This window comes from Phyllobates terribilis, unplaced genomic scaffold (assembly GCF_046119375.1).
Source record: "Phyllobates terribilis strain yellow unplaced genomic scaffold, ASM4611937v1 Scaffold_5__5_contigs__length_657084704, whole genome shotgun sequence".
In the NCBI taxonomy this organism is placed as follows: domain Eukaryota; kingdom Metazoa; phylum Chordata; class Amphibia; order Anura; family Dendrobatidae; genus Phyllobates; species Phyllobates terribilis.
Genome location: NW_027362765.1, coordinates 58990732 through 59017048, shown reverse-complemented (window position 1 = coordinate 59017048; position 26317 = coordinate 58990732). Strand labels below are relative to the sequence as shown.

At 40.8% G+C, this 26317-nt stretch overlaps 1 protein-coding gene across 2 annotated transcripts; it reads right to left on the bottom strand.

Annotated features, from left to right (window-relative positions):
* Positions 1–1763: 1763 nt before the first annotated feature.
* LOC141272020 (zinc finger protein 184-like) lies at positions 1764–25392 on the bottom strand. 2 transcript variants are annotated; one of them, XM_073682302.1, is made up of 7 exons: positions 25305–25392; positions 24472–24620; positions 24181–24354; positions 23977–24100; positions 23781–23893; positions 20495–20585; positions 1764–2849 (listed from the first exon to the last, which is right to left on the bottom strand). In XM_073682302.1, exons 2-7 carry the CDS (start codon positions 24541–24543, stop codon positions 2236–2238), a joined length of 1188 nt encoding a protein of 395 aa, XP_073538403.1. In that variant the 5' UTR covers positions 24544–24620; positions 25305–25392; the 3' UTR covers positions 1764–2235. The 2 variants fall into 2 exon arrangements, with proteins under 2 accessions (XP_073538403.1, XP_073538404.1); XM_073682303.1 differs by having other exon boundaries at positions 23796–23893.
* Between the last annotated feature and the right edge of the window lie 925 nt (positions 25393–26317).

Genomic DNA, 26317 nt, shown 5'->3' with positions numbered 1-26317 from the left:
TTTGTCCGATCTGCTCGTCTCTAACAGTCACACAGTCTCTAATAGTCACACATCTCCTTTCTGTCCATTAAGTTCTATATCTATACTGTACTGCTGTTGGGAACCCCACCCTGCATAGGATATATTTAAGAAACCTGAAACTGCTCCCAAAAATGAATAATATGTGGACGGCTTTTTAAAAAGTCATTGCTTCTTCACTTTACAAAAAAGCAGACATGCTGCTGCTCTCAAAGAAGGGATAATTTTTGCATAGTTTGTTAAAAAGCCATTGTTTTCCAAACAGCAAACGTGATGGTGATCGCAAAAAAAAGCTGATTTTTGGACAGGTTGTTAATAAGACTTTGTGTCTTCACTTACCAAGCAACAAACCTGTGCATATCCCAAAAAGGGAATTTTTTTGGATGGTTTGTTAAAAGCCTTTTTTTTCTTTACGTGCCATTCTGTAATTTTGAAGTGGGCAAGAAATGTTACAATTTTTACAATAAACATGTTATGGCTGCCAAAATAAATTTCAAGTTTGTCGTCATGTTTGACGTAAGCCATGGGTTGTTCGTTCTTTTGTTTCACTCACCGAAATTCGAAATACAAGTTTTCTTTAACTATTTGTTGTGAACGTTACTGCTGATAAAACAAAATATAACATTTTTAATATTATTACAGTTCAGTTGAAATGAGCTATATGCTGTCTGAACCCTGGACTGGTGCTTTGATTGGTACTTTACTTTTTGATTGGCAATTCTATCAGTACCCTGGTGCCTCCCCATTGCTTACTCACTTTATGTACTAATACCAAACTTGTTGTTATTCCACAAAAAAGGGTAATTCATTTTTTTGGGCTAAAAACAGTCAAGCAAGTGCTTCTTCAGTTTGCAAACAACAAACCTGTTGATACTCCCGTAAAAGGGATAATTTTTGGACTGCCACTTGTCAAAAAGCCATGGCATGTGTATGAACACACAGTAAGCATCTGCCCCCAAAAAAGGACAATTTTATGAACATTTTTTAAAGGGAATTTGTCAGCAGGTTTTTGCTATGTAATCTGAAGACAGCAGGGAATAGGGTCTGAAATACAGATATTAGCAATGTGTCACTTATTAGGCTGTGTGCTGTTGTTTACTTACAATGAAGGTTTTATCACTAGGAGACTATTATTGCCCTGACCACAGTGAACGTGCGCACTGGTCCGAACATGCCCCCTCCTTTGATAAGCAGCTCACGGTCAATAGATAATGTGTATAGAAAGTTCTGCTTCATGCTACATCTAAAAACTCTGATTATGTCAAAACTGTACACCCAGTAAATTAAGTGACACATTGTTGGAATCAGGGTCTCTTTTCCTCCATTATGCTGCTCTCAAATAAGATTATAAAAACCTGCTGACAGATTCCCTTTAATCCTTTAAGAACTCGGTAATTATTATTTTTGTGTTTTTTTTGTCCCCATCTTTTAAGTGCCATATCTTTTTTCTCCAACAACATAGCCATATAAGGGCTTGTTTTTTTTTCCTAAATGAGTTGCAGTTTTTTACCAATGTACTGAAAAATGGGAATATTTGTTTTTACAAGATTAATTGTATAGAAAAAATGACTTGGATATGATCCTCCAGGACAGCATGATTACAGTGATACCAAACATAGATTATTTTTTTTTATTAAAGTGGTGAAAATGAATTTGATTTGCGTATGTTTTTCGTTTTTAATCAATAAAGCTGGGTGAAGGTTTGCTTTTTGTGTGGTAATAATGTTGATGCTACTTAACACCAATAATAATAATAATAATAATAATTTTTATTTCTATAACACCAACATATTCTGCAGCAATTTACACTTAAGAGGGGACTTGTACAGACATTATAGAGTAAATACATAATTCAACAGATACCAAGAGGAATGAGGGTCCTGCTCACAAGCTTACAATCTATGATAAGAAGAAAAGGTCATGGAATTATGGAACTGACAGGATCACAAGACATGTTAATGACATGAACTATAAGAAAAGGAAACAACATCTTCAAAACGTCTTTATCTATTCAGTATTGAATATGAGCACCATGTGCAGAAATACACAAACATAAACGCTTTGACATGCTATCACTGAGGTTATTAATGGTTGTCTGAGAAATGTTCTACCACGCAAGATCTACTGTTCTGCAAGATCTACTGCTGGCAGCTTCCTTTGCAATTCCATTTGCAAACGTCCCTGTGTGAGTTCTCTGATGTTTAACAAGATCTGATTTCACATTAAAACATTTCCGACACTCTGAACATGAAAATGGCTTCTCCCCATGTGAGTTCTCTGATGTTTAACAAGATTTGATTTATCATTAAAACGTCTCCCACAATCTGAACATGAATATGGCTTCTCCCCAGTGTGAGTTCTCCGATGTTTAACAAGATCTGATTTGACATTAAAACATTTCCCACACTCAGAGCATGAAAATGGCTTCTCGCCTGTATGAATTCTCTGATGCCTAACAAGATTTGATTTCACATTAAAACATTTTCCACACTCTGAACATGAAAATGGCTTCTCCCCGGTATGAATTCTCTGATGTGCAACAAGTCTTGATTTAATAGTATAATATTTCCCACATTCTGAACATATTTCCCCTATATTAGCTATTTCATGTTCAACAACGCTCCTGTAACTTTTGTTTTGCATACTGGTGTTTGATGAAGTAGATGAAAGGAACTGTTGAAAAAGGTCGAATGAAAGATTTTTTCTTAGATGGACTGGAGGTGTGCCTGGGATAATGAAATATTCGTCACATGTATCCGAGGTGATACCATGATCATGTGCAGTAAAATCTGTATATTGCAGATGTCCCTCTGAGCTCCTGGTACCGTCATCTGCCAAGAATAAAATTGATTTTATTATTTTTCAATAACACAATATTCAAACTATATGAAAATTTATATTATTCTATATTTTATAAATTGTCAAATACAAATTGTAATTTGATTCAATTATCAACTGACTAATAGATTATAATCTTAGGCCACTAGATTGTGCTGTTTAAATTTTTCACTTCTCTGTTGAAGTTGTCTTGTCCATGGGTTAATGTTTCATTGTGCCTGTCACGAATCATTTCTAGTTAAATGTTCAATGGAGACTCATCAAGGTAAATCAGTGCTGTTAGTTGGAGTCCGTCTCAAACCCTCCCTGACATCTACATGCAGTCTATCGTAGTCTATATATATTTTTTGATTTTTTTATGAAACTGTGTAATAGAGTAAAGAAAGGAGGGCAAGTGCCTTTGTGAAGAAAATATAAAATCAATAAGGGATATCATAACAGCAGTAGAGTTACATTTAGTTGACAAAGGGTGAAACTGAAAATACCAGTATTGTAAGCACAAAGGGGCTTTTGCTGGAGGTGTCAGACCTGGCACTTTAGCTCCTGGATCCTGAGCTTCAAAAGGTTATCAAATGGTCTGTACTAGGCAGAATATTTCCTATTGCAGACGCACTCCACGTCACATGCTCAGAAGTGTGTATGTGACAGCCTTATACTCATTTATACATGGTGTAAGCCAATGGAAATATTGGCTTCCATCACAATATATATAGGAGCACTGAAATATTGAAAAAGAATGTGCAGCTGTTTCCTCTACAAGCTATGGTTTCCAGTGTTTGGTTCGTCCATAGGTCAGCTAATTTCACCTTTGTGAACAAAAAATAACTAAACACATATGTGACTATGGATCCATTTACATTGACTAAACACCAACACTAAACAACCGCCAACCTGTAAATATTTATCAAATTGGTGATCATTTAATAGCCTGTTTGTAATAGCAGAATGCCCTAAACAATGCTCACTGAATGATCAGATATAGATCCATCAGTGCGTGTAGGCTGCCATTTTTCTCTGCAGCACAAGTCATCTTTACACAAGACAACATGCTGCCGATGGCAGTGATTTTTTTAAAGCATGCTTAAAAATTACTTTATCCGACGAATGAGCATTTTGCTGTTTTCACATGAATTAGCAAAGCACTATCAATATATCCCTCGCGTTTTCTCCCCTACCAAAAGTTATTGTTAGCAGGGTATTAATTTGTCTATTTACTCTGGCAGCATTATTACACAAGTGCCAGGAATGTCGGAACTGTAAATGTTGATAAAATACTTTATGTTGCAACCCATATTCTACTTGAAACTACTGAAATCTTTTGAAGATGTCGCTCTCTGCAGCTGTGATAGCAAGTGGACTCTCGCTTTTTCCTTTGAGAAAAAACTTTAATGGCAAAAAAATTAAGAAAGCTTTAGATTATGCCAGTTAGGCATATATGGGAAATAACACAGGTGTTTACCATCAAATTGATGGAAGGGAATTTTCTGTTGGCCAGGCCTGTAGTGCCAGCTTCCAGAGAAAGCAACAGAGGCCCCCCTTTGGTCTGGATAAGGAGGTCATGGATTAGGGGATCATGGATTAGGGGGTCAACAACCCATTATCATTCTTTACATATTCTAAAGTATCATATTGGTTTGACTCACATCTTTTTAAAAATTAATTTCCTAAATAATTACTGGAATTGTACAAGTGCCTGAGTTGTAACCATATCAGGCTACTATGTATTACATATAGGCGTTAGAGCATTACAATTATTTTTAATAAGTTGGTACGGCCAATAATGTAGATGAGAAGTTTACACTATGTATTACGTTTTTTGCCCAGAGCCAGCGTCGGCAGCTAGACGTTGAGCGATGAGGCAGTTTGTATTGACAACATACAATGCTGATTCAGCGTGGCTCCTTCAGAGTTGCCATATTACTGCGCGGAGGAAAGGCCTGGCAACTACTTCCATATTATGGCAAGACAACTTGATGAAAAGTACAGCTAATGGAAGTTAGGAAGTACGTACTATGAACTAAGGCAAACTCGACATTGTCAAAGCTGAATTGGACAGAACAGGACTCCACTTCTTCGGAATTAGGAAGATGTACATAATCTGGACACGAAAAGCCTTTGATAGTGTAGAGTGGAGCTATCTCTGGCGAGTTCTCCAATTGATGGGATTTGGTCCGTTTTTTGTGGCCTGGGTAAAGTTATTGTATACGCGCCCTGTGGCTAGAATAAGAGTAAATGGGGAACGATCAGATAAATTTGATATGACAAGATGAACCAGACAGGGCTGCCCCCTTTCCCCTCTTTTATGTGCCTTGGCCATAGAGCCACTGGCTTCTGTAATGAGACAGTCAGACGAGGTAAAGGGATTTCGGTATGGACTGGTTGAGGAGAAGATAGCGTTGTACGCAGATGATATTTTATTATTCTTACAGGACCCTCAAGCGTCATTACATGGTGCAATAGCTGTCATCAAAAGATTTGGCCTGTTATCTGGGTTACAAATTAATTGGGATAAATCTCATATTATGGAAATAGATACCCTGGATGGCTTAGATGTTGAACAGGTGGAACGTACACAACTTAAATTAGTACGAGAATTTAAATAGCTTGGAATTACAATATCACTACCAGTAAAGGAGTACCTTCAGTTGAATGTATACCCAATAATTGGGAAATTAAAAGATAAAGCAACTACGTGGGGCAAAATGCGCCTCTCGGTGGTGGGACGCACCAATCTTCTTAAAATGGTGCTGATGCCCAAATTGCTATATGTTTTGCATAACTCCCCTGTGTGGATTCCTTGGTCGGTGTTCCAGCGTATTAATTCAATATTTAGGGATCTGATTTGGGGTGGAGGACAACCCAGGATTAAGCTGGAATCTCTCCAGAGGCTGAAAGAAGAGGGGGGTCTCGCCTTACCAAACCCGTGGATATACTTTTTAGCAGCACAGTCCCAGCATATTAGAGGGTGGGCACTGAAGGAGGTGAAGGGGACTATCCAGGTGGTCTTGGAAGCTCATCTTAAAAAGAGTCCATTGGTAGTGGGCCTAGAGTCGGGACTTTTTGGGAAGAAAGGCAGGTCATACCCGACATGTGGTCTAGTCCATAAACTGTGGATGAGGGTGAAGAGGATTAGAGGTATAGTGGGAATGTCTATGTTTACTCCTATTTGGGATAACGAAAATTTAGGTGAATTTTATAAGATAGGAGAGCTGAGAGGATGGGTGGTAAGGGGTATACAGTACATTTACCAACTGATGGATAATCAAAATATCAAAACCTTAGAGATGCTGAAAGAGGAATTTCACTTATCGGACGGACACAGCTATCAGTATACACAGGTTAAACATGCGTTTATTAAGCAAAGGAAAATCAGGAACCTATCTGTTTTAAAGGATATCGTTATTGACTATATTTGTATGGGGGGATGTACAGCAGGCATCATATCTGGAGTGTATGCTGATTTGCTCCACATCTTTCTATTGAACTATCCTGTTTTGGCGAGGGAGAGGTGGGAAGCAGATGTTGGTACCATTGAAGATGACAGGTGGGAATCCATTTTGGAATATATCCCTAAGTTGTCTCTAAATGAACCTGCCAGAATGTCCCAACTACTTCTTGTACATAGAGCATAAAGATCACTTGATTTTTTGTTCAGGATAGGGGTACGGGAGAATTCGGATTGCCCGAGATGTCGGTCAGAAAATGCTGATATATTACATGTTATGTGGAGTTGCCCAAAGCTTGCAAACTATTGGTCTGAAGTAGCAGGCCTAATTGAATGACGGTATCATTGTATAATTCCTAGAGATCCAGTGGTTTGTTTGCTGGGATATGTGGAGGAACTTGTGAGGAATGATGTCGCAAAACTGACAATTGCCAGACTCTTATATGCAGCTAGGAAAGTAATAGCTAGGTATTGGGTGCGACCGGAGCCTCCCTCTAGACAGGAGTACATAAAGCAGGTGCATTATGTGGTACGGATGGAGGAAAAAATTTATTTAAAAAGGAAAAACACCAAACTCAGTGACAACCTATGGGCACCATGGAAGGTGTGTTAATGTTAATGCTTTTGGAGGAAAGAATCCGATGACTACATTACATTATAAAATACATTGTAATGATTATAAGACGTTGAAACATATGTTATATAACGATAAAGGATTATTGTCGCCCGTAAAAGGGGAGAGAGGGTGGGTGAGGGGGTCTTTTTGTTAATAAGAAAATGGGAAATTATTGTACTGAAGATGTATTTTATTATTCTATCTTTAAACGAATACAAATTTATCTGATTTAAAAAAAAAGATGGAGGTCATCAATCATTACTGTGAAAACAAGGCCAGGAGCTGACTGTGGAACTGATCATGAACTTCTGACGGCAAACATTAGAGTCAAGCTGTGAAAACAGACTAGACAACAGGCCATTTCCAACTTTGATTTGACCAACAAGACTTATAACTGAAGAAACCAGTAAGACAATAAACAAGAAGCAGAAGAGATCCTTGCAGCCATAGTTAACAGAAGAGACCCTAAAGATCATTGAAGAAAGTCGAATGACAAAAGGTAACAAGCAGGAAGCAAACAACATCAGTAAAAGACTAAAGAAAGCCATTCAAGCAGACAAAGAACTTTGTTATCAAAAGATATTGTAGGGTTTGGTACTCACTTGACTGCGGTTGAGGTAGGCACAGAAGCGCTTTCGGGGAAATCCAGGCTGGTTTATTAAATAGCATAAACCGCTCAGTAAGCAAAACAAAAAAACAGCCTTTTCCGGCACAAAGTGTAAACACAAAATAAAATGTCCATTCAAGGTTGCGGGTTTGCCCGCTCAGGTTACAGTCCAGTCCTTAGGTCCTAACACAGACCATCTGTCATGCCAGGTGTTAGTGCAACACAGAGGGAAAAGGGAACGGGAGCCCAGACACTAGGGAAAGGGGGAAGTGGAGACCTCCTAGTCTGGTCTAGCATCACCCTGTCTCAGCGGTCGCGTGACCTGTCACTTGACTAAATGACGTCATGGAAGGTCCTTTTACATCACCGCGAGGCACCGGGGAAACCGGACGCATAGGAGAAGGAGACCGGGGGCCATCGGAAGGTGAGTATAATGTTTTGTTGTTTTTTTTTACCATTTTTATTCTTTTTGTTAACTAACTTGGTCACACTATACAAAATCCATGCCGGTTGCATGGATTTATATAGTGTGACCAAGTTGTCAAGCACTTTTCCAAGTGATGCTAAAATCGCTTGGAAAGCGCTTGACAACCCGCATGCGAAATCGCATGTGCAAAACGCGTGATAAACGCTTGTCCCTAGCTGAAAAAACGCATGTAAAATCCGGATTTTACATGCGTTTTTTCTGCCAGGGAGATGCAGAAACGCTCAGGAGAAATCCGGAGCATTTCTGCATCGTGGGCACATAGCCTAAATATGTAATCCCCCGGTGGGCGAGGCCTGTCAGTTGAGGGAGACAGAAGCAACTCCCAGGAGCTCCTGCTGGAATTCAAGCTATATTCTCATAATCCTGTTAAAAATCCCTCCCACTACAAAGGGACCAGTACTCACTACCTCCTTCTGGTCTGTTTCCTGAGTCTGAAAATGCCTCTGCTGGTAGTGCCTGCTTGGATCCAGTGACACATGCAATTTAGGCCTCCTCCTGCCATATTGCCCCTGAGTACCCAGACACACTGACACTGTGGACTAAGGGTATGTGCAGACTATCCGGAGCTGGCTGCGGCCCCGAGGCTGCGGAGAAGCCGCCTTCGGCTTCCACTCACTATGCAAATGAGCGCCTGCCTCTTTTTTTTTTTTTTTTTTTACATATGCAGACTTTCCCCATAGAGATTAGGTCTATGGGGGAAGCCCGCATGCGGAGAAATTTACATGCTGTGGTCTGGAAAGACGCGCCGCATGTCAGTTTCCACAGGTGTGCCGCAGACGCATAGTGAACATGGGATTTGTATAAATAAATTTAAGCAATTCACGATACACATTTCTCCTAAACGCAACAAATTCTCTGGGCTGAGCACCCCGACACGTTGAGTCGAACCACAAATTCTGCTACTGAGAGATTGAAAGAATTTCCCATCATACTGTACGAGAAAGGGCACGCAACCGAGCCCCTCCAAACCCACCATCAGATTCAGTGGAGGAACAAGACCAAGCACACCAAGAGGTCAAACTGATTCTGAAACAGGTATCCAATACACTCCTATCCACTATTGTATCTAGTACTGCCTCCTTGACTGAGAAACTGGAAGAAGTCAAAATTGACATTTGCCAACTCAGACACGATATGCAGAAGCTGAGATTGAGGGTGTCTGAAATGGAGGTTCGGGTATCGGGTCTAGGTAACTTCACACCGGGCATGTCTAATATTAGCGACCTTACTGGGAGATCAGAGCTTTGGCATCAAGAGGCAGATAACTTGGAGAATCAATTCTACCTAAACAGTTTCCACATTATTGGACTTCCTGAAAGAGCAGAAGTACAGTGCCCTGACAAATTTGTTGAGAAATGACTCAAGGAATTATTTCCTGATGCACCCTTCTACTTGACCTTTGCTATGGAACATGCTCATAGGGTGCCCGCCAAACCCCCTCCTGCGGGGGAATCCCCAGACCACTCTTGGCTAGACTCCTAAATTGGCAGGATCCAGACACAGCACTCCACATGCCTAGATCGAAAGGAGAGATCCGGTTTGAGAATGCTTTTGTTTCCATATTCCCAGACTTTTCCGTTAAAATTACAGAATCAAAGAGGCACATTGATCAATATCAAACATCACCTGTGAGATCTCCAAATACCATATTCTATGGCAGTGGTCCCCAAGCTTTCTGACCTTGAGGGCTATATTCAGCATTGAGAGAGGTTCGCAAGCTACATTTAGGTCTAAGATTGTTGTGAGCCACATTTAGATCTAAGAGAGTCGCAAGCTACATCCAGCTCGCGCCCCCTCACAGTAGCGACATACAGAGCCCCCTTTACTGGTATAAGGATAGCCATAGATTTTCCACATAAATCACACCGAGGCAGTATACCAAGATCTAGAGGTTCCCACCATACCTCCATTCAGTATTCTTGAATCAATCACTTTCACCACACTGTTGCATCCAGTTTCAAGTACCTGCTATGACAGTTAGCATCATCTGGCCTCCAGCTTACCATACTTAAATTATCTCCAAACCCCCAAAGCCAGAATATGGACATTCAGATCTGTTCTTTTGTGCAGGGTTACTCACTAAATTTACCATCTGGAGACCTGCTCTTCATAGTTGTGTGCTAGCCTGCACCAAGCTGGCAGGCAGCCGCGAGCCACACATCATGAGCCCGTGAGCCATGGACCCCTGTTCTATGGCATACCTGGATCGGCTGAGAGTGGTTGATGGAGACCGGACTCATTTCTTTACCACTCCTCCCGAGGCTGATGATTGGCTGACCAAAAGATGGTAGATGAAGAGATGCAATCCAGCAAAGATAGCTAAATCTTCTCATTTTCTAATTGGATATTTTAAAGTAATTCTGATGGATTACTTGGATTCGAGTCCTCCCTAACCCATTTAATCTGTCTGGGAAAGACAGACTTTACTTCATATCTTTTCCGGCAAGATTTAAAGTCCATGTAGTAACGGCTTTGATGCAACCGTATGCACTCAAGCCACAAGCACGAAACCTTGCTCCGATTCATGAGTTTAGGTTTAACTACGTTGTTCTATGGTTCCAGTTGAGCCTGACATGTTTAATGTTGTATATGTTTCTTGCATTGATGAGTGCTCAGTGAAATTGTTTAACATAATGTACATGGGCTGTTTGGGGCCCTGGCTTGGAACACCCCCCCCCCCCTTTAAAAGGAGATGCATTGAGCTGAATTCCGTTCAGTTGTTCTATAATGATTAAGATACATCTCTTATCGTGGAACAAGAGGAACACCCTGGAAGAAGTTGCCAGTCTTTTCTTCCTCCATATATATAACTCCAGGTGGTGTGCTTACAGGAGACCCACCTCACCTCAAGCATAAGTAATCTCTTGCTGAAGGGGAGTTTTGGTGCTTGTGCATAAATCTCTTACGTGGGAAGTAATATATTCATGGTCTGACATCGAAGGTCAATATATTTTCATTTATGAATACCTTGAAGGTTCACCCATTGTCACTGTCACCCTGACTATTTACAATTTCTCTTTGGTTATTCTGGAAGTCTTATAAGATGCTTCTATATTCACAGACTCATATACCGCTGCTCCAACAATCTGTTTAGAGGACTTTAACTTATTAATGGATCCTCAAAAGATAAGCTGCTGGTTAACATTATGTGAGATGGTGTTCAGGGGCCTTTGTGTCTACAGGCTTTTGTGGGCCAGTTGGTGTGGCTGGACTACTGGAGGATGAGAAATGGTGGCTCTAGTGTGTAGTCTTGTCATACTCTCTCTAGAAACATGTTGTCCAGAACTGACTATGTGTTTGGAAGTGTGGAGACACTTCAGTTGGTGTCAAACCTAGAATATCTATCTGGGCGCATTTAAGATCATTCCCCAATATTACTGGATCTAACCTCTCCGCCACCTGAAATGTTTAATAAATATAAGATACATCCCTCCTGGTAGTCCCAAATTGGAGAAAATGATAGAATAACTGACCAAATTACAGTGTTCTGTGAAGCCCACACTGGGGCGGGAACTGTGACAGTGACCGGGGAGGCCTTCAAGCCCTATTTGAGGGGATGTTTGAGCTCTACCATCTCCTATATTAAAAAATCTTCCTCTTGGGAGGAGGAGGCGTTAGCCTCACGATGTAGGTCTCTAGAGGCTGCTTTTGTGGCTGGCCCTGCTGACCCAAGTAAACATGACTAGCTTCAGACTGGTAGACAATACTTACAACTTTTAAAAGACAAAGTGGATATACAGCTATTCTTTACCAGACAATCATTTTTTGAGCTTGGTAATCAGTCTAGGTGTCTGCTAGCCCATATAGTTAACTGTAATATTGGCTCTCCTTCAGGTTAATGATCCAAGTTGCAGGGTGGTGTCCGATTCTCGCGAGATTCTGTTTGAGTTTTCTAACTACTACCAGGACCTGTACTCCACTCGGACTGATTACCCAGGGTAGACTCTACAGGAATATCTGGACGGTATATATACAGTACAGACCAAAAGTTTGGACACACCTTCTCATTTAAAGATTTTTCTGTATTTTCATGACTTTGAAAATTGTACATTCACACTGAAGGCATCAAAACTATGAATTAACACTTGGGGAATTATATACTTAATAAAAAAGTGTGAAGCAACTGAAAATATGTCTTATATTCTAGGTTCTTCAAAGTAGCCACCTTTTGCTTTGCACACTCTTGGCATTCTCTTGATGAGCTTCAAGAGGTAGTTACCGGAAATGGTTTTCACTTCACAGGTGTGCCCTGTCAGGTTTAATAAGTGGGATTTCTTGCCTTATAAATGGGGTTGGGACCATCAGTTGTGTTGTGCAGAAGTCTGGGGATTCACAGCTGATAGTCCTACTGAATAGACTGTTAGAATTTGTATTATGGCAAGAAGAAAGCAGCTAAGTAAAGAAAAACGAGTGGCCATCATTACTTTAAGAAATGAAGGTCAGTCAGTCCGAAAAATTGGGAAAACTTTGAAAGTGTCCCCAAGTGCAGTTGCAAAAACCATCAAGCTCTACAAAGAAACTGGCTCACATGAGGACCGCACCAGGAAACGAAGACCAAGAGTCACCTCTGCTTCTGAGGATAAGTTTATCCGAGTCACCAGCCTCAGAAATCGCAGGTTAATAGCAGCTCAGATTAGAGACCAGGTCAATGCCACACAGCACTAGCAGCAGACACATCTCTACAGCAACTGTTAAGAGGAGACTTTGTGCAGCAGGCCTTCATGGTAAAATAGCTGCTAGGAAACCACTGCTAAGGACAGGCAACAAGCAGAAGAGTCAAGTTTGGGCTAAAGAACACAAGGAATGGACATTAGAGCAGTGGAAATCTGTGCTTTGGTCTCATGAGTCCAAATTTGAGATCTTTGGTTCCAACCACCGTGTCTTTGTGCGACGCAGAAAAGGTGAACGGATGGACTCTACATGCCTGGTTCCCACCGTGAAGCATGGAGGAGGAGGTGTGATGGTGTGGGGGTGCTTTGCTGGTGACACTGTTGGGGATTTATTCAAAATTGAAGGCATACTGAACCAGCATGGCTACCACAGCATCTTGCAGCGGCATGCTATTCCATCCGGTTTGCGTTTAGTTGGACCATCATTTATTTTTCAACAGGACAATGACCCCAAACACACCTCCAGGCTGTGTAAGGGCTATTTGACCAAGAAGGAGAGTGATGGGGTGCTACGCCAGATGACCTGGCCTCCACAGTCACCAGACCTGAACCCAATCGAGATGGTTTGGGGTGAGCTGGACCGCAGAGTGAAGGCAAAAGGGCCAACAAGTGCTAAGCATCTCTGGGAACTCCTTCAAGATTGTTGGAAGACCATTTCCGGTGACTACCTCTTGAAGCTCATCAAGAGAATTCCAAGAGTATGAGAAGCAGTCATCAAAGCAAAAGGTGGCTACTTTGAAGAACCTAGAATATAAGACATATTTTCAGTTGTTTTATACTTTTTTGTTAAGTATATAATTCCACATGTTTTAATTCATAGTTTTGATGCCTTCAGTGTGAATGTACAATTTTCAAAGTCATGAAAATACTTTCCTCTTATGTTAGGGTCGTGACCGACCCGTTTTAGGTTTTAAATGCATACAAATTCTACATACATTTGTTTATTGCATCAAGACTTTTTGACCTTTTCAGGAATTTATTTTTAAACAAAATACAATAAATAAAACTATTTAACTAAATTGTAAAAATGCTCTTATTAAAATTATAGCATTTGTGTTGTTGGGGTCAATTTCGACCCAGGTCTAATATAAGAGTAAAAAAACAATAATAAGTCCCAAAACTGAACTCAAAAACACAATATAAACCAACAGCCCACAGTCAGCTCTACCTCCAACAACTTGAGTTAGGAACATGTCCAGACATGTATGGCCAAATCAGCTTAGAGTTGGTACTTTGCAGAGTATACATCTCCAGTTTACACATGCAACAATGAGGAGAAGATTTGATGTAAGCCAAATTCTGGATTATATCTTAGATGATAATGAATCAGAGGACACACAGCAGCAAACTGATACAGATGAACAGGTTTCTGAGGAGGAAGATGATGTGGAGTATCAACCGGAAGACACAGACAGTTCTGATCAGTCTGATGAGGAGGTCACTGGTGCTGAAGCTGCTCCCGCTAAAAGATTCAAATCCAAAAGTGGCAAGATCAGTTGGAGCTCAGTACCTCCAGATGTACATGGCAGGGCAGATGCTGCAAATGTCATAAAAATGACCCCTGGGATCACAAGGTTTGCTGTGACAAGAGTAAGTGACATCAAGTCATGTTTTGATCTGTTTATGCCATTGTCAATAAAAAAAGTCATTATTGCTATGACAAACCTTGAAGGAAAAGAAGTCCACGGCAGCATGTGGAATGACCTTCATGATGATGTCCTGGATGCCTACATTGGTGTTCTTCTCCTTGCTGGAGTGCACAAATCCTGCAATGAGGCCACTGATAGTCTCTGGGACGCATCGACAGGCAGGAATATTTTCCGGGCAACAATGTTACTTCAAAATTTTCAAATGATATCAAGAGTCCTCAGATTTGACAACAGAGACACCAGAACAAAATCTGACAAACCTGCTCCCATCAGGTATGTTTGGGAGAAATGGGTGCAGCTCCTTCCACTGATGTTCAACCCAGGGCCAGAGGTGACAGTAGATGAATGTTTTCTCCCTTTCCGCGGAAAATGTCCCTTCCGGCAATACATGCCAAGTAAGCCAGGCAAATACGGCATAAAAATTTGGGCAGCCTGTGATGCAAAAACTAGCTATGCATGGAATCTACAGATTTACACAGGCAAGTCTGCAAGCGGCATCCCTGAAAAAAAACAAGGAAAAAGTGTAGTCCTCGATATGACTACTGGACTGCAGGGTCACAACATTACTTGTGACAATTTTTTTACCAGCTATGACCTTGGACAAGAACTTCTCAGGAGGAAAATCACCATGGTGGGCACAGTGAAAAAAAGCAAACCTGAGCTGCCCGCTGAATTGTTGCAGATGAAGGACAGGGCTCCACTTTCCTCAAAGTTTGTTTTTACAGACACCACCACTGCTGTTTCATACTGCCCCAAAAAATGACGGAATGTGGTACTGATGTCCACACTTCACAAAGATGCAGCTGTGTCATCAGGAAGTGACAAAAAGCCCAGAATCATCCTGGACTATAACAAAAACAAAGGAGGAGTGGACAACCTGGACAAGCTGACTGCCACCTACACTTGCCAGCGAATGACTAGGAGATGGCCAATGGTTGTATTTTACAACATCCTTGATGTGTCAGCATGCAATTCATTTGTGTTGTGGACCCACATTCACCAAGGATGGATTTCAAAGAAAAAACACAAGCGGAGGATGTTTCTTGAGGAACTAGGAAGATCCCTTGTCAAGGCGCACATTGACCAAAGGGAACGAGTGCCCCGAGACCCAGTCGCTGCAGCCTTGGTCCGACAACTCCAGAGCTCAACAAGTGCTTCGTCCACACCCACAGCAACACAAAGAGCATCATCACCAGCATCCTCCTCAACCAGGCCTGCCTCAACATCAACCACAACAGCCACAACCCCAGTGAGACCACCTGACTCTAAAAGAAAGAGGTGTCAGGTCTGCCCTAGCAATAAGGACAGAAAGACAAACACATCGTGCTTCGGCTGCAAAAAATACCTCTGCAAAGAACACACAAAAAGTGTCACTTTTTGCCGCACATGCATCTAAATACTAATGCATCTAAAAACTAGTACTTGATTTCTGTTGATTTGCTTGATTGATTGTTGTTTGTTTGACCTAGAGAAGCTACTTTTTATTATTATTGCTATTAATGTTAATATAATTTTCATCTTTTATTTGTATTAAAGTTCTATAAAAAAAAAAATCTGTTTTTTGCCTTTTTCATAAAGTAGTTAGATATGGGTCAAAATTGACCCGTAACACCATAGATGTTACTAGAGTTAATAATATAAAATATATATATGTATACTTTTTTTTACATTTAAGAAATGTGTTCTAAAACCCTTCAGTAATAGTCAGGTAATATAACAAACTTTTTTAAGTTTATATTATTCTCTTGAGGTTCATTTGACAATATTTTTATATTGAAAATGAAGGGTATGCTCTCAAATGAAAGGCCCAGGGGGCCACAACAAAAATATTAAAATCAATCCTTCCATGGATGAGAAACCCTAACAAGGTAATTAAGAGGTAAGAAACAAATTGGATCATAAATAACTGTTTTTAGTGTGTCCTAGGGGTGATTTAAGACACGGGTCAAAACCGACCCGTTAACATAAGAAAGAGTAATAGAAAGCTAACACAAGAGGAAGGTTAAATGAGAAGGTGTGTCCAAACTTTTGGTCTGTACTTAAAATATATAATTCCTCACTAGAAAGGAAAAAGGCTTTCTACTCGAATTTTTCTACGATGCCAATATTGTGATAATGCTAAAACCAGATAAGCCTCCAGATGATTGTGCATCACATAGACCCATATTCTTATTAAATTAAGATGATAAAATATTGAGCAAAGTTCTAGCAAATAGACTAAATAAAGTAATTCACAAAATTATTCACCCAGACCAATGTGAATTAATGCCAGATTTGTCTACATACAAAAATATAAGGAGAGCTCCAGTAGTTGCACAGTTGGGTTGGAAAGGACAGAAACATTGGGCTTTGGCATCTCTGGATGCTGCTAAGGCATTTGATTCGGTCGAGTGGGCCTACCTTGAGAAGGACCTTTGATAGACCAGGCTTCAGAAGATGCATTGCAGTCTTGTATCAATCTCCGAAAGCCAAGGTCCCAATTCAAGATTTTATGTCCTTATTGATTCCCTTGGGGAGAAGGACCAGACAGGGGTGTCCTCTATCCTCCCTTTTGTTTGCCATTGCCATGGAACCAATAGCTGTCAAGATCTGTCAGACTGCAGGGTATCAATGGATTAAAGTGGGTTCCCGTGAGGACCGCTTAGGGTTATATGCTGATGATTTAATCCTGTTTATGGCCAGTCCAAGAGTTACACTGCCTTTGGTAATGGATCTGATTGATGAATTTGGCCGGTTCTCCGGTCTAACACTAAACTGGCAGAAAGCCATGTTGTTACCTCTAAGCACCATGAGAGGGAAAGTAGGGGATGAATTCTACAGCCTACGAATAGTACTCCACTTTAAATATCTAGGTATACACATAGCAAGAAATCATACACAACTTCATAATTTAAATATATCCCCTTTTTTGTCATACCTGCGGGAGAAAATTAGAATATAAGATGCCTTCCTTCTGTTAGTAACTGGGAGAATCAATTTATTTAGAATGATAGTCCTCCCTAAATTACTATATGTTCTGGAACGTTCAGCACCCATAGTCCCACAAAAGGTCTTTGCCATGATCAACTCCCATTTAGCATCTTTGGTGTTCCAACAGATACAAACTGAAACTGACCTCTCTTCAGAGGCCCGGGATGAGGCAGATGCGGCACTCCCAGACTTCTTTTTATACTACATAGCTGGCCAACTTTCTACAACACTGGACAGCAGATAATTATTTGCCTAATTCTGAACACTACTTTGAGCACTGATTGAGTCTTCAGAATCTATGGGGGTGGTCTTGGAGGCACTAGAGCAATACTCCTTGTCAATTCACAGACTTGTGGTTCAAGTGTGGAGAGCCAGAAAAAAGATTTTTCAGTTCAAAGACACAATAGCTGAGTCCCCCTTAAGGCATAACAGTGCTCTTCCAAATTGCTACATTTCTAAGATGCTCAGTTTTGGTCAAATTTTGGGGTCAAGACACTGGCACAGGTAATATCCAGGGTGGTCTTGTTTCCTTTGATCAATCAATTAAGTCCCCTTTCTTTAGTTATCTGCAAATAAGGTATGCCCTAAGTACCCGGTTCCCAGACATTGGACATTCTCTCATATCCTCATATTCCCTGATTTGGGTTTCTAAGGAATCAGGGACCCAAGGGGTTGATCTAGCTTTTATACACCCCAGTTACTAAGCTGGAGATGCTCTTCATCGCCATTGTTGGTTGAGGTCAAATGGAGGACAGTAATATTATTCACAATGGTTGCGTTTTTCTCAGTAAAAATAGCTCCAACCCTGGGTAATGCTTTATCTCCCAGTATGATTAGTCAAAACGCAATGGTTCATGGTTGAATTATTTGGGCTTTTACGGTGTGAAATGCAACATTGTACATGCTGCAAATATGCAAATAAAACCACTGAATTTTTTAATATAATTTATACCGTAATTATTATAAATTGAAATAATTCGTGAATTGCAATTCTACCCATGTTGTTTGCCGTGTACATTGCGATTTGTGCAAGCTATTTTACATAGGATGTGCTACCCGGAAGTTGAAGCAAAGAATCAGGGAGCATGTGAAAGATGCTTCTAACCCTAATGCATCAAATCCATCCAATGTGTCTAAGCATTTCTGCGGGAGGTTTAACTCACTTCTCCTTCTGTGCCATTGACAGGGTTAATAAGCCAGCCTGGGGTGGGGATTGGAGGACAGCTCTTCTAAATAGAGAAGCATACTGGATTCTAATGTTGAACACCACATGTCCCATGGGGCTTAAAAAAGGTCTGATTTAATTTTATATTATTAATTATATGTTCTTAGTTTTGGTTTCTGTTTTCCTATGGTTATATGCATATACATACTTTTTTTGATATTTTATATCAGTGTTGTTTTTAATTTACACACGTGTTTGTGAGTTTGAGATTACATATACTTGTGCTGTGCCAGGTGAACATTCAGGCTGAGGCTAAGGACCGCACAGGTCAGAAACGCGTTGGCTGAAATATTTCTTGTGGTTTCCCTCTATGCCTTGTGACGTACCGCTGTGTGAATTTCTTTGATTTTAACATGGATTTTAACATGGATTAAAATAAAGCTGTTTTTTTTTTTTTTTTTATGGAGGAAGCAAATGCTGGTCTCTTTTTGGACTTTCTACAGTAATACCCTCCCTTTACCCTCCCTGGAAATGGAGCGAGACCTTGATCCCCCCACAATATGTTTCACCGGCAATTACAAGCTAGTTCAAATGTATATAGTCCATCAATGCTACCTGACTCCTAGAAGGTTTTATAAAATGGGTACATATACCACTACAGATTGAGATAGGCGTAGGGAAGAGGGGTCAGATTTTAAAAACATGATGTGTTATTGCCCTCCTATTGCAGACTTTTGGAAGGAGGCCATAGCTATCCTCATCGAGATCATACAATCCCCTGATCCACTCTACCCTAAGGTGTGTTTATTAGGAATCCTTGGAGACCTAGCCTCACTACCCTCGCACTATTCTCAGTGAAAACATGCTATCACAATGAGATGGATGAATAGAAGATCCCCGCGAATTTCACACTGGGTCAATATGGTAAATACTGCAGCTTCCTATGAGAGGGTGGTATATAAAAATAGACACTGTCTTGAAAAAATGACAAGGTATGGAAGCCTTGGTTTGATTCTCCTTTGACTCACATTAGTCCTCAGGTGATGAGGAGTATTCTCTCATGTATGTGATATTTGGTGATTTGGTTAAGATATTAGACCCATGATAAGTTAAGGGCAAGGTTAACTTTGCCAAACAGTAGTAATCTTTTCTTCACTGATGTAACCTTGTTACATTGTATAATCTTCAATAAGACGAGTTTCAAATAAAAAAAAAAGGATGTAGCCCCCAGACAATGCACTGAGCACTGCGGATTGAGAACATAGCCTTAAGCCTCAATCATTAGTTATAGGTGAAAAACAACCTTTTTATCAGAGCACTTTATCCATTTTTGGTCTGTACCTCACTTATTACGATCCATGTATCATCTATTTTTTTCCCGTATGAATAAAAAAAAATATTGAGGCTTTTCAAAGCTTCTCATATCAATTACTTAGAGAAGAACGGATTGTACAGGAGTCTTTGACATTAACAAGTACAGTGTTAGACTGTGAATACAGAAGTCTCTCTTCTACAGCGGCTCAGAAGTGTGCTATGGCTCCAGTAGAGAAACCTTTGTGAAATATTTTTAAAAACTACGATTTTTTTTAAACACTAAATGTTTAAAAGTAATAGCCGCGTAAAATCTCCATGTGAACAAACCCTAAAAGATCCAGCAGATAATTCTACACGCCAGTGAAATATGCTCAGGCTCATTTTTTGGGGTTTTGTTTCAGTTTTTTTTGTACAAAGAGGCTTGCTTCCCTTTTTGAACTGTCCATTTTGTTTTTTTATAGCTTTCCATGGACGGGAGGCTGACAAATAGTGAGATGAACTATAAGAGTTAGGTACTGTCTCGATTGGTTACACCTTGCTGCGGTGGGATGGCCTTTATCCTATTTTGAGCAAAAAAGTACCCTATTTTGATTACATGCACTTTTACTATTCACTTACGTATTACAAGGTATTTGCTCGTTTTCTTTTTATCTTAGGTCAAGCCAGTAATTGAGTAAAATCTGTGACTTCTCTGCATTTAGTGATTACTACTCACCTGTGCGGTTATCTGTAGGAATCTCCTCTTTACACCGCTCACCACTCATCACATATGTCTCTGTAGTATTAATATGGGTCAGATCTTCACCCTGAAACAAAGATTGTAAAAGTCATAGACAGATGGAGAAGTTGTATAAAATTATATAGAAAAGATAATAAATTAACATAATGACCATAAATGACAGCTTAAGTTATCACATAGCTGCAGATCTCCTGGTTAAATCCAATCTGTCAGCTACTAATTCTAACCAGCAGCCTCCATAACCAGAAAATTGTGAAGCGATCCAGACAATATCTAATGTCTATGATCAGCTTTATCCTGTCATCTCCACCAAGTATAAAACATACACTGAATGGCCACATTGTGAGAAGATCCAGACAACATCTAATGTCTATGATCAGCTTTATCCTGTCATCTCCACCAGGTATAAAACATACACTGAATGGCCACATTGTGAGAAGATCCAGACAACATCTAATGTCTATGATCAGCTTTATCCTGTCATCTCCACCAAGTATAAAACATACACTGAATGGCCACATTGTGAGAAGATCCAGACAACATCTAATGTCTATGATCAGCTTTATCCTGTCATCTCCACCAGATATAAAACATACACTGAATGGCCACATTGTGAGTAGATCCAGACAACATCTAATGTCTATGATCAGCTTTATCCTGTCATCTCCACCAAGTATAAAACATACACTGAATGGCCACATTATTAGAGTCACCCATTTAGTAGCACGTTGGACCTTTTTGGGCTTCAGGACCTCAACAATTTATTGTGTCATAGATTCCACTGGGCATTGAGATACAGTACTGTGAAATAGATTAAGGTAGGTGTGGAAAAAAATACTGCAAGATAAGAATGCTTTAGAAGATGTTAAAACAGAAGTGTTACTAGTTTATTTTGGTCAATTAATAAAATGCAAAGTGAACAAAAGAGATATCGAAATTAAATTAATGTTTTGTGTGATCTCCTTTTGCCTGCAAAACAGCATCGATTCTTCTAGTTATACTTGTGCACAGATTTTGAAAGAACTCAGCTTCATAGTTGTTCCAAACATCTTGGAGAACTAACCATAGATCTTCTGTGGATGTTGTTTGCATAAACCCTTCAGTCTCTTTATGTAATTACAGACAGACTGAATGATGCCAAGATCAGGGCTCTGTGGGGGCCACATCATCACTTCCAGGATTCTTTGTTCTTCTTTATTCTGAAGAAAGTTCTTAAAGATATTGGCTGTATGTTTGGGGTCGTTGTCCTACTGCAGAATAAACTTGGAGCCAATCAGATGCCTCCCTGATGGTATTGCATGATGGACTTTTCTGACATTGTGCATTGTCCTTCTACCATAGGGTAAACAACTGCTATGACTGGATGAACTTGATGACAAAAAATGCTAAGGTAAGCTCCAGTGTCCAAACCTCCATCCACAAATTTAAGAGGACACAGAATGGGCCAAGAAAATATTCCCATCACCATTACTCCAACTCCACCAGCCTGAAATTCTGACATCTAATAGGAAGAATACATGGAATCATGCTGTTTTCTCAAAATTGTGACTTTCCCATCAGCATTGTGCAACATAAATCTGGATCCATCTACCCAATGTTTTCCACTGCTCAGTGATATAATTGTTGCTCTCTTTAGCTCAATTAAGTTTTTTATTTATATTTCCCCTTTGACAGCAATGGAAATGGTCACCTACTGTTACAGCCTATTACACACCTGTCTCGGATCCCTCTGTTCCCTACACTTTGGTCCGCTAAACTGTCTTGTGCATCATGTTGGGCTTTGCAAGTAGCCTGGCGTGCTCCCATGTTTTGATCTTCCTAGGCCTACATAAGACCTCCCAAGACAAACACCTGGGTCTTGGTAATAAGAATTCCTAGTAGACTTTTTAGCTTGTCTGTGCACAGTTCCTGTCCACAGTCTCCAGGATGTCTCCTGACTGCCTGTGTTTCCAGTCCCTGATTTACTTGTGTGTTGCTTTCTGTACCTCTGTTGTGTTCTGTTGTGTCTGCGGTCTTCTGGACGCCTCCTATCAGCCTGTGGCTTCCATGGTATTTCAAACTTTCTAGTTAGTCCAGTAACTGCTACCTATTCCCAGTCTTTTATGACCTCTGTTGCATGTCCATCAGTGGTTTCTTGAATGTCTCCTAGCCACCTGCAACAAGGTATTTAGACTTTCTTGTTACTCCAGAGTTTCGTCTGCTACATGCCTGTAGTCTCCATGATGCCTCCTGGCTGCTTGCGGCTTCCACTCCTTCAGTCTTCTGTCTGCCTGCCACCTTCAGTAACTCTGCAACCCGTCTGCGGTCTTCAAGATATCTCCTGTCTGCCTGCGGCTTCCATTCCTTCAATCTCCTGTTTGCCTGGGGATTTCAGTAACTCTGCAACCTGTCTGTGTTCCCCATGACTCCTTGCCTCCTGCCTGTTTGCGGCTTCCAATACTTCGATGTCCTGTCTGCCTGCGGGTTTCAGTAACTCTGCAACCTTCCTGCAATCTCCAAGACAACGCCTGTCTGCCTGCAGCATCCAATCCTTTGATCTCCTGCTTGCCTGTGGACTTCAGTAACTCTGCTCGTTGTTCGTGTTCTTCAGGACGTCTCCTGGCTGCCTGCGGCTTCCAGTCCTCCAGCTAACTGTCTGTGTCCTGCGTGCATTATCCATCTGCTGCACAAACGCCCGTGTTCCCACCCGGACCATGGGCTTAGAGGATCTATCTCACCTAGTGAGCACCTTGTAACGCAGCCCATCTATGCTAAAAAATTACCAGCTCATTTGGCTACATTAGTTGAACACTAGTATTGTATTCAGCTGTAATTTGCATGAATGTTCACATCCTGTGCCTCAAAACAATTTTTTATATCTTCCTCAACAAGTTGTTTACGTCCATAAGATCTTGTTTCATTTAATGTTTTTTCTCGATCACAACATTCTCTGGATACTCTTGACACCATTGCATGTAATTGCACAAGACTGATTTTTTTTTAAAATATTGGCCCTAATTAATCTAGCAACGATGACCACGCCATGTTTCAAATCATTCAAATCACTCAGTCTCTCATTCTAATGTGGATTCATACTGAAAACCGATCACCTGATTTTCTGATGCACTCCAGGGTCTAATTTCTATACAATATAGTTTTTCTTGGGAAAGGGTTGGTGTTTCTAATAAACTGTCCATACAGTGTATAAAACTGGTGGATAAAACAGGACAGAAAACAAGACCTTCACAGCCGTCTACACATCATAGGGGAGATCTCATGATACCTTCTCTCCATCTACCTGATGATCCTGAGGAACATTGAGATTTTCTTGTTTCCAGTTTTGTGGAAGAAGAGGACGGGGACATCTCTCTGGTGTTGTCCTCTTACTGGACTGAACTGGAGGAGACACATACAGGGACTGAATTCATTCTTTACGTACAGATAATTATAGGCTGTGTGTATATAGTCCTGTCTATTACCTGGTGATGTGAGGGGCTGGGGAACCTCCATCATGACGTCCTTGTAAAGATCTTTGTGTCCTTCTAAATACTCCCACTCCTCCATGGAGAAATAGACGGTGACATCCTGACACCTTATAGGAACCTGACACATACAATGATACTGTCATCCCCCCATTTCCTTCATAATGTTACTATATAATGTCCCCACATTCCCAGTGTCACCTCTCCAGTCAGCAGCTCAATCATCTTGTAGGTGAGTTCTAGGATCTTCTGGTCATTGATATCTTCATGTCTCAGAGGGTGAGGCCTTGTGATTGGGCTCATGGTTCTTCCCCGTCCTTCAGACACATTTTCCTGACAGTGCTCACTAAAGGTATTCTTTACTTTTGTGTAGTCCTGGTTATGGAGAGACACATTAATAAATCTCACTATAGACCTCACCTCTCCAGTTCTGTCCATCTGTTATTCCCATAGATATGAATGAGGTAATGTGACGTCATCAGGATCTCTCACCTCTCCAGTAAGCTGGAAGAGGATCTCTAGGGTGAGGTGTAATATCCTCTCCGCCATCTTGTCCCTGTTCATATCTATCCTTGACGGTCAATCAGGAAAATTCTCTTATATAGAAGATCTCCACTGAGAGGATCCGATATTGTAGGGACCTGAATGGGGAGAAGATGACGATGTAACATCATAAAGATCCCATGCAAGAAATCTCCGGAGCTGTTACCGGCTTCACATGATCACTACATCCAGTCATGGCCCCGTCCTGCCCCCGGTATAACACACAATCACATTATAGTCACATACAGAGATTTATCACAATGTCTCCAATCCAGCACCAAAAACACAGAACAAATCTAGAAGAACAATCTAAAATATCTGAATATTTATTAAATATTTCAGAAGAACAAAACCTAAAGTTATAAAGTGCCGGGAACATCCAGAGAGATCGGGACGGCAGAACCGGGGACGTCAGTAACAGATAATGATAGAACATTAATATCTCCTGATAGTGACAACATGGAGCGGGCGACGGCCATAATGGAGACTGTACAGTAAGGGTGCTTTATCATTGCATTTAGGGACATGCTCGGTGTCCCCTTCGGTGCATACGTCCGAACCTTCAGCAAAACGGGATTCGGACAGATGCACCAACAGGGCAGTAGACTGTAATGGTGCCAGCAGAGCGAACGTGCCCTCTGACAGGCATCATTTTCGGAAATGTACACCTACTGGAGGCTGACACTCAGACGCAACTACGTCACAGACGGGAACACGTTCTGTCTCCTGGAATGTGACTGCAGCACTGAGGGGGTTAATAGTAATGGGGGAACTCCACATACCTCCACCTGCAGAGCCGCACACTAGATATATGGCTGTTCTTTGTTTATAGGACCTGTGATGATGTCACAGTCATGTGATCAGTCACATGGAGGGGAGGAGTCAGGCATCACATAATCAGGTGCCTCAGTGTGAACAGGACTCCGTTGTGCTGGATGAGGTGACGTTTATGTGATGGATCAGGGTGGATGTACTGTGTGAACGTTCAGTGGGGAAAATAAGTATTTGATACGCTGCCGATTTTGCAAGTTTTCCCACCGACAAAGAACGGAGAGGTCTGTAATTTTTATCGCAGGTACACTTCAACTGTGAGAGACAGAATCTAAAAATAAAATCCAGAAAATCACATTTTATGATTTTTAAATAATTAAATTGCATTTTATTGCATGAGATAAGTATTTGATCACCTACCAACCAGCAAGAATTCTGGCTCTCACAGACCTGTTAGTTTTTCTTTAAGAAGCCCTCCTACTCTGTACTCATTACCTGTATTAATTGCAACTGTTGAACTCATTACCTGTAAAAAAGATACCTGTCCAATCAATCACACTCCAACCTCTCCACCATGGCCAAGACCAAAGAGCTGTCTAAGGACACCAGGGACAAAATTGTAGACATGCTGGGATGCGCTACAGGACAATAGGCAAGAAGCTTGGTGAAAAGGTAACTGTTGGCACAATTATTAGAAAATGGAAGAAACACAAGAATGACTGTGAATGTTCCTCGGTCTGGGGCTCCATATATGGTCTCGCCTTATGGTGTAAGGATAATTCTGAGAAAGGTCAGGAATCAGCCCAGAACTACACCAGAGACCCTGGTCAAATACCTGCAGAGAGCTGGGACCACAGTCTCAAACATGTTGGCAACTGAAAACCCCTCTCTCTAATAATTCAGTTATATGGGATGGAGCGGTCTCTTTTTGTACCTGTATAAATTGGTCATTCTGGCCTGCCACTCCTGAATTATTAGAGAGGGGGGTTTCCAGTTGCCAATATGTGCTGTATGATCATCTGAG

Excerpts from the sequence above, each read along its gene's own strand:
- LOC141272020 (XM_073682302.1), bottom strand. The coding sequence starts at position 24,543 with ATGAACAGGGACAAGATGGCGGAGAGGATATTACACCTCACCCTAGAG. Across the intron at positions 24,101-24,180 it reads TTGAGCTGCTGACTGGAGAG|GTTCCTATAAGGTGTCAGGA; the intron begins GTGACACTGGGA and ends TGTATGTGTCAG. Across the intron at positions 2,850-20,494 it reads TCCTACAGATAACCGCACAG|ATGACGGTACCAGGAGCTCA; the intron begins GTGAGTAGTAAT and ends TATTCTTGGCAG.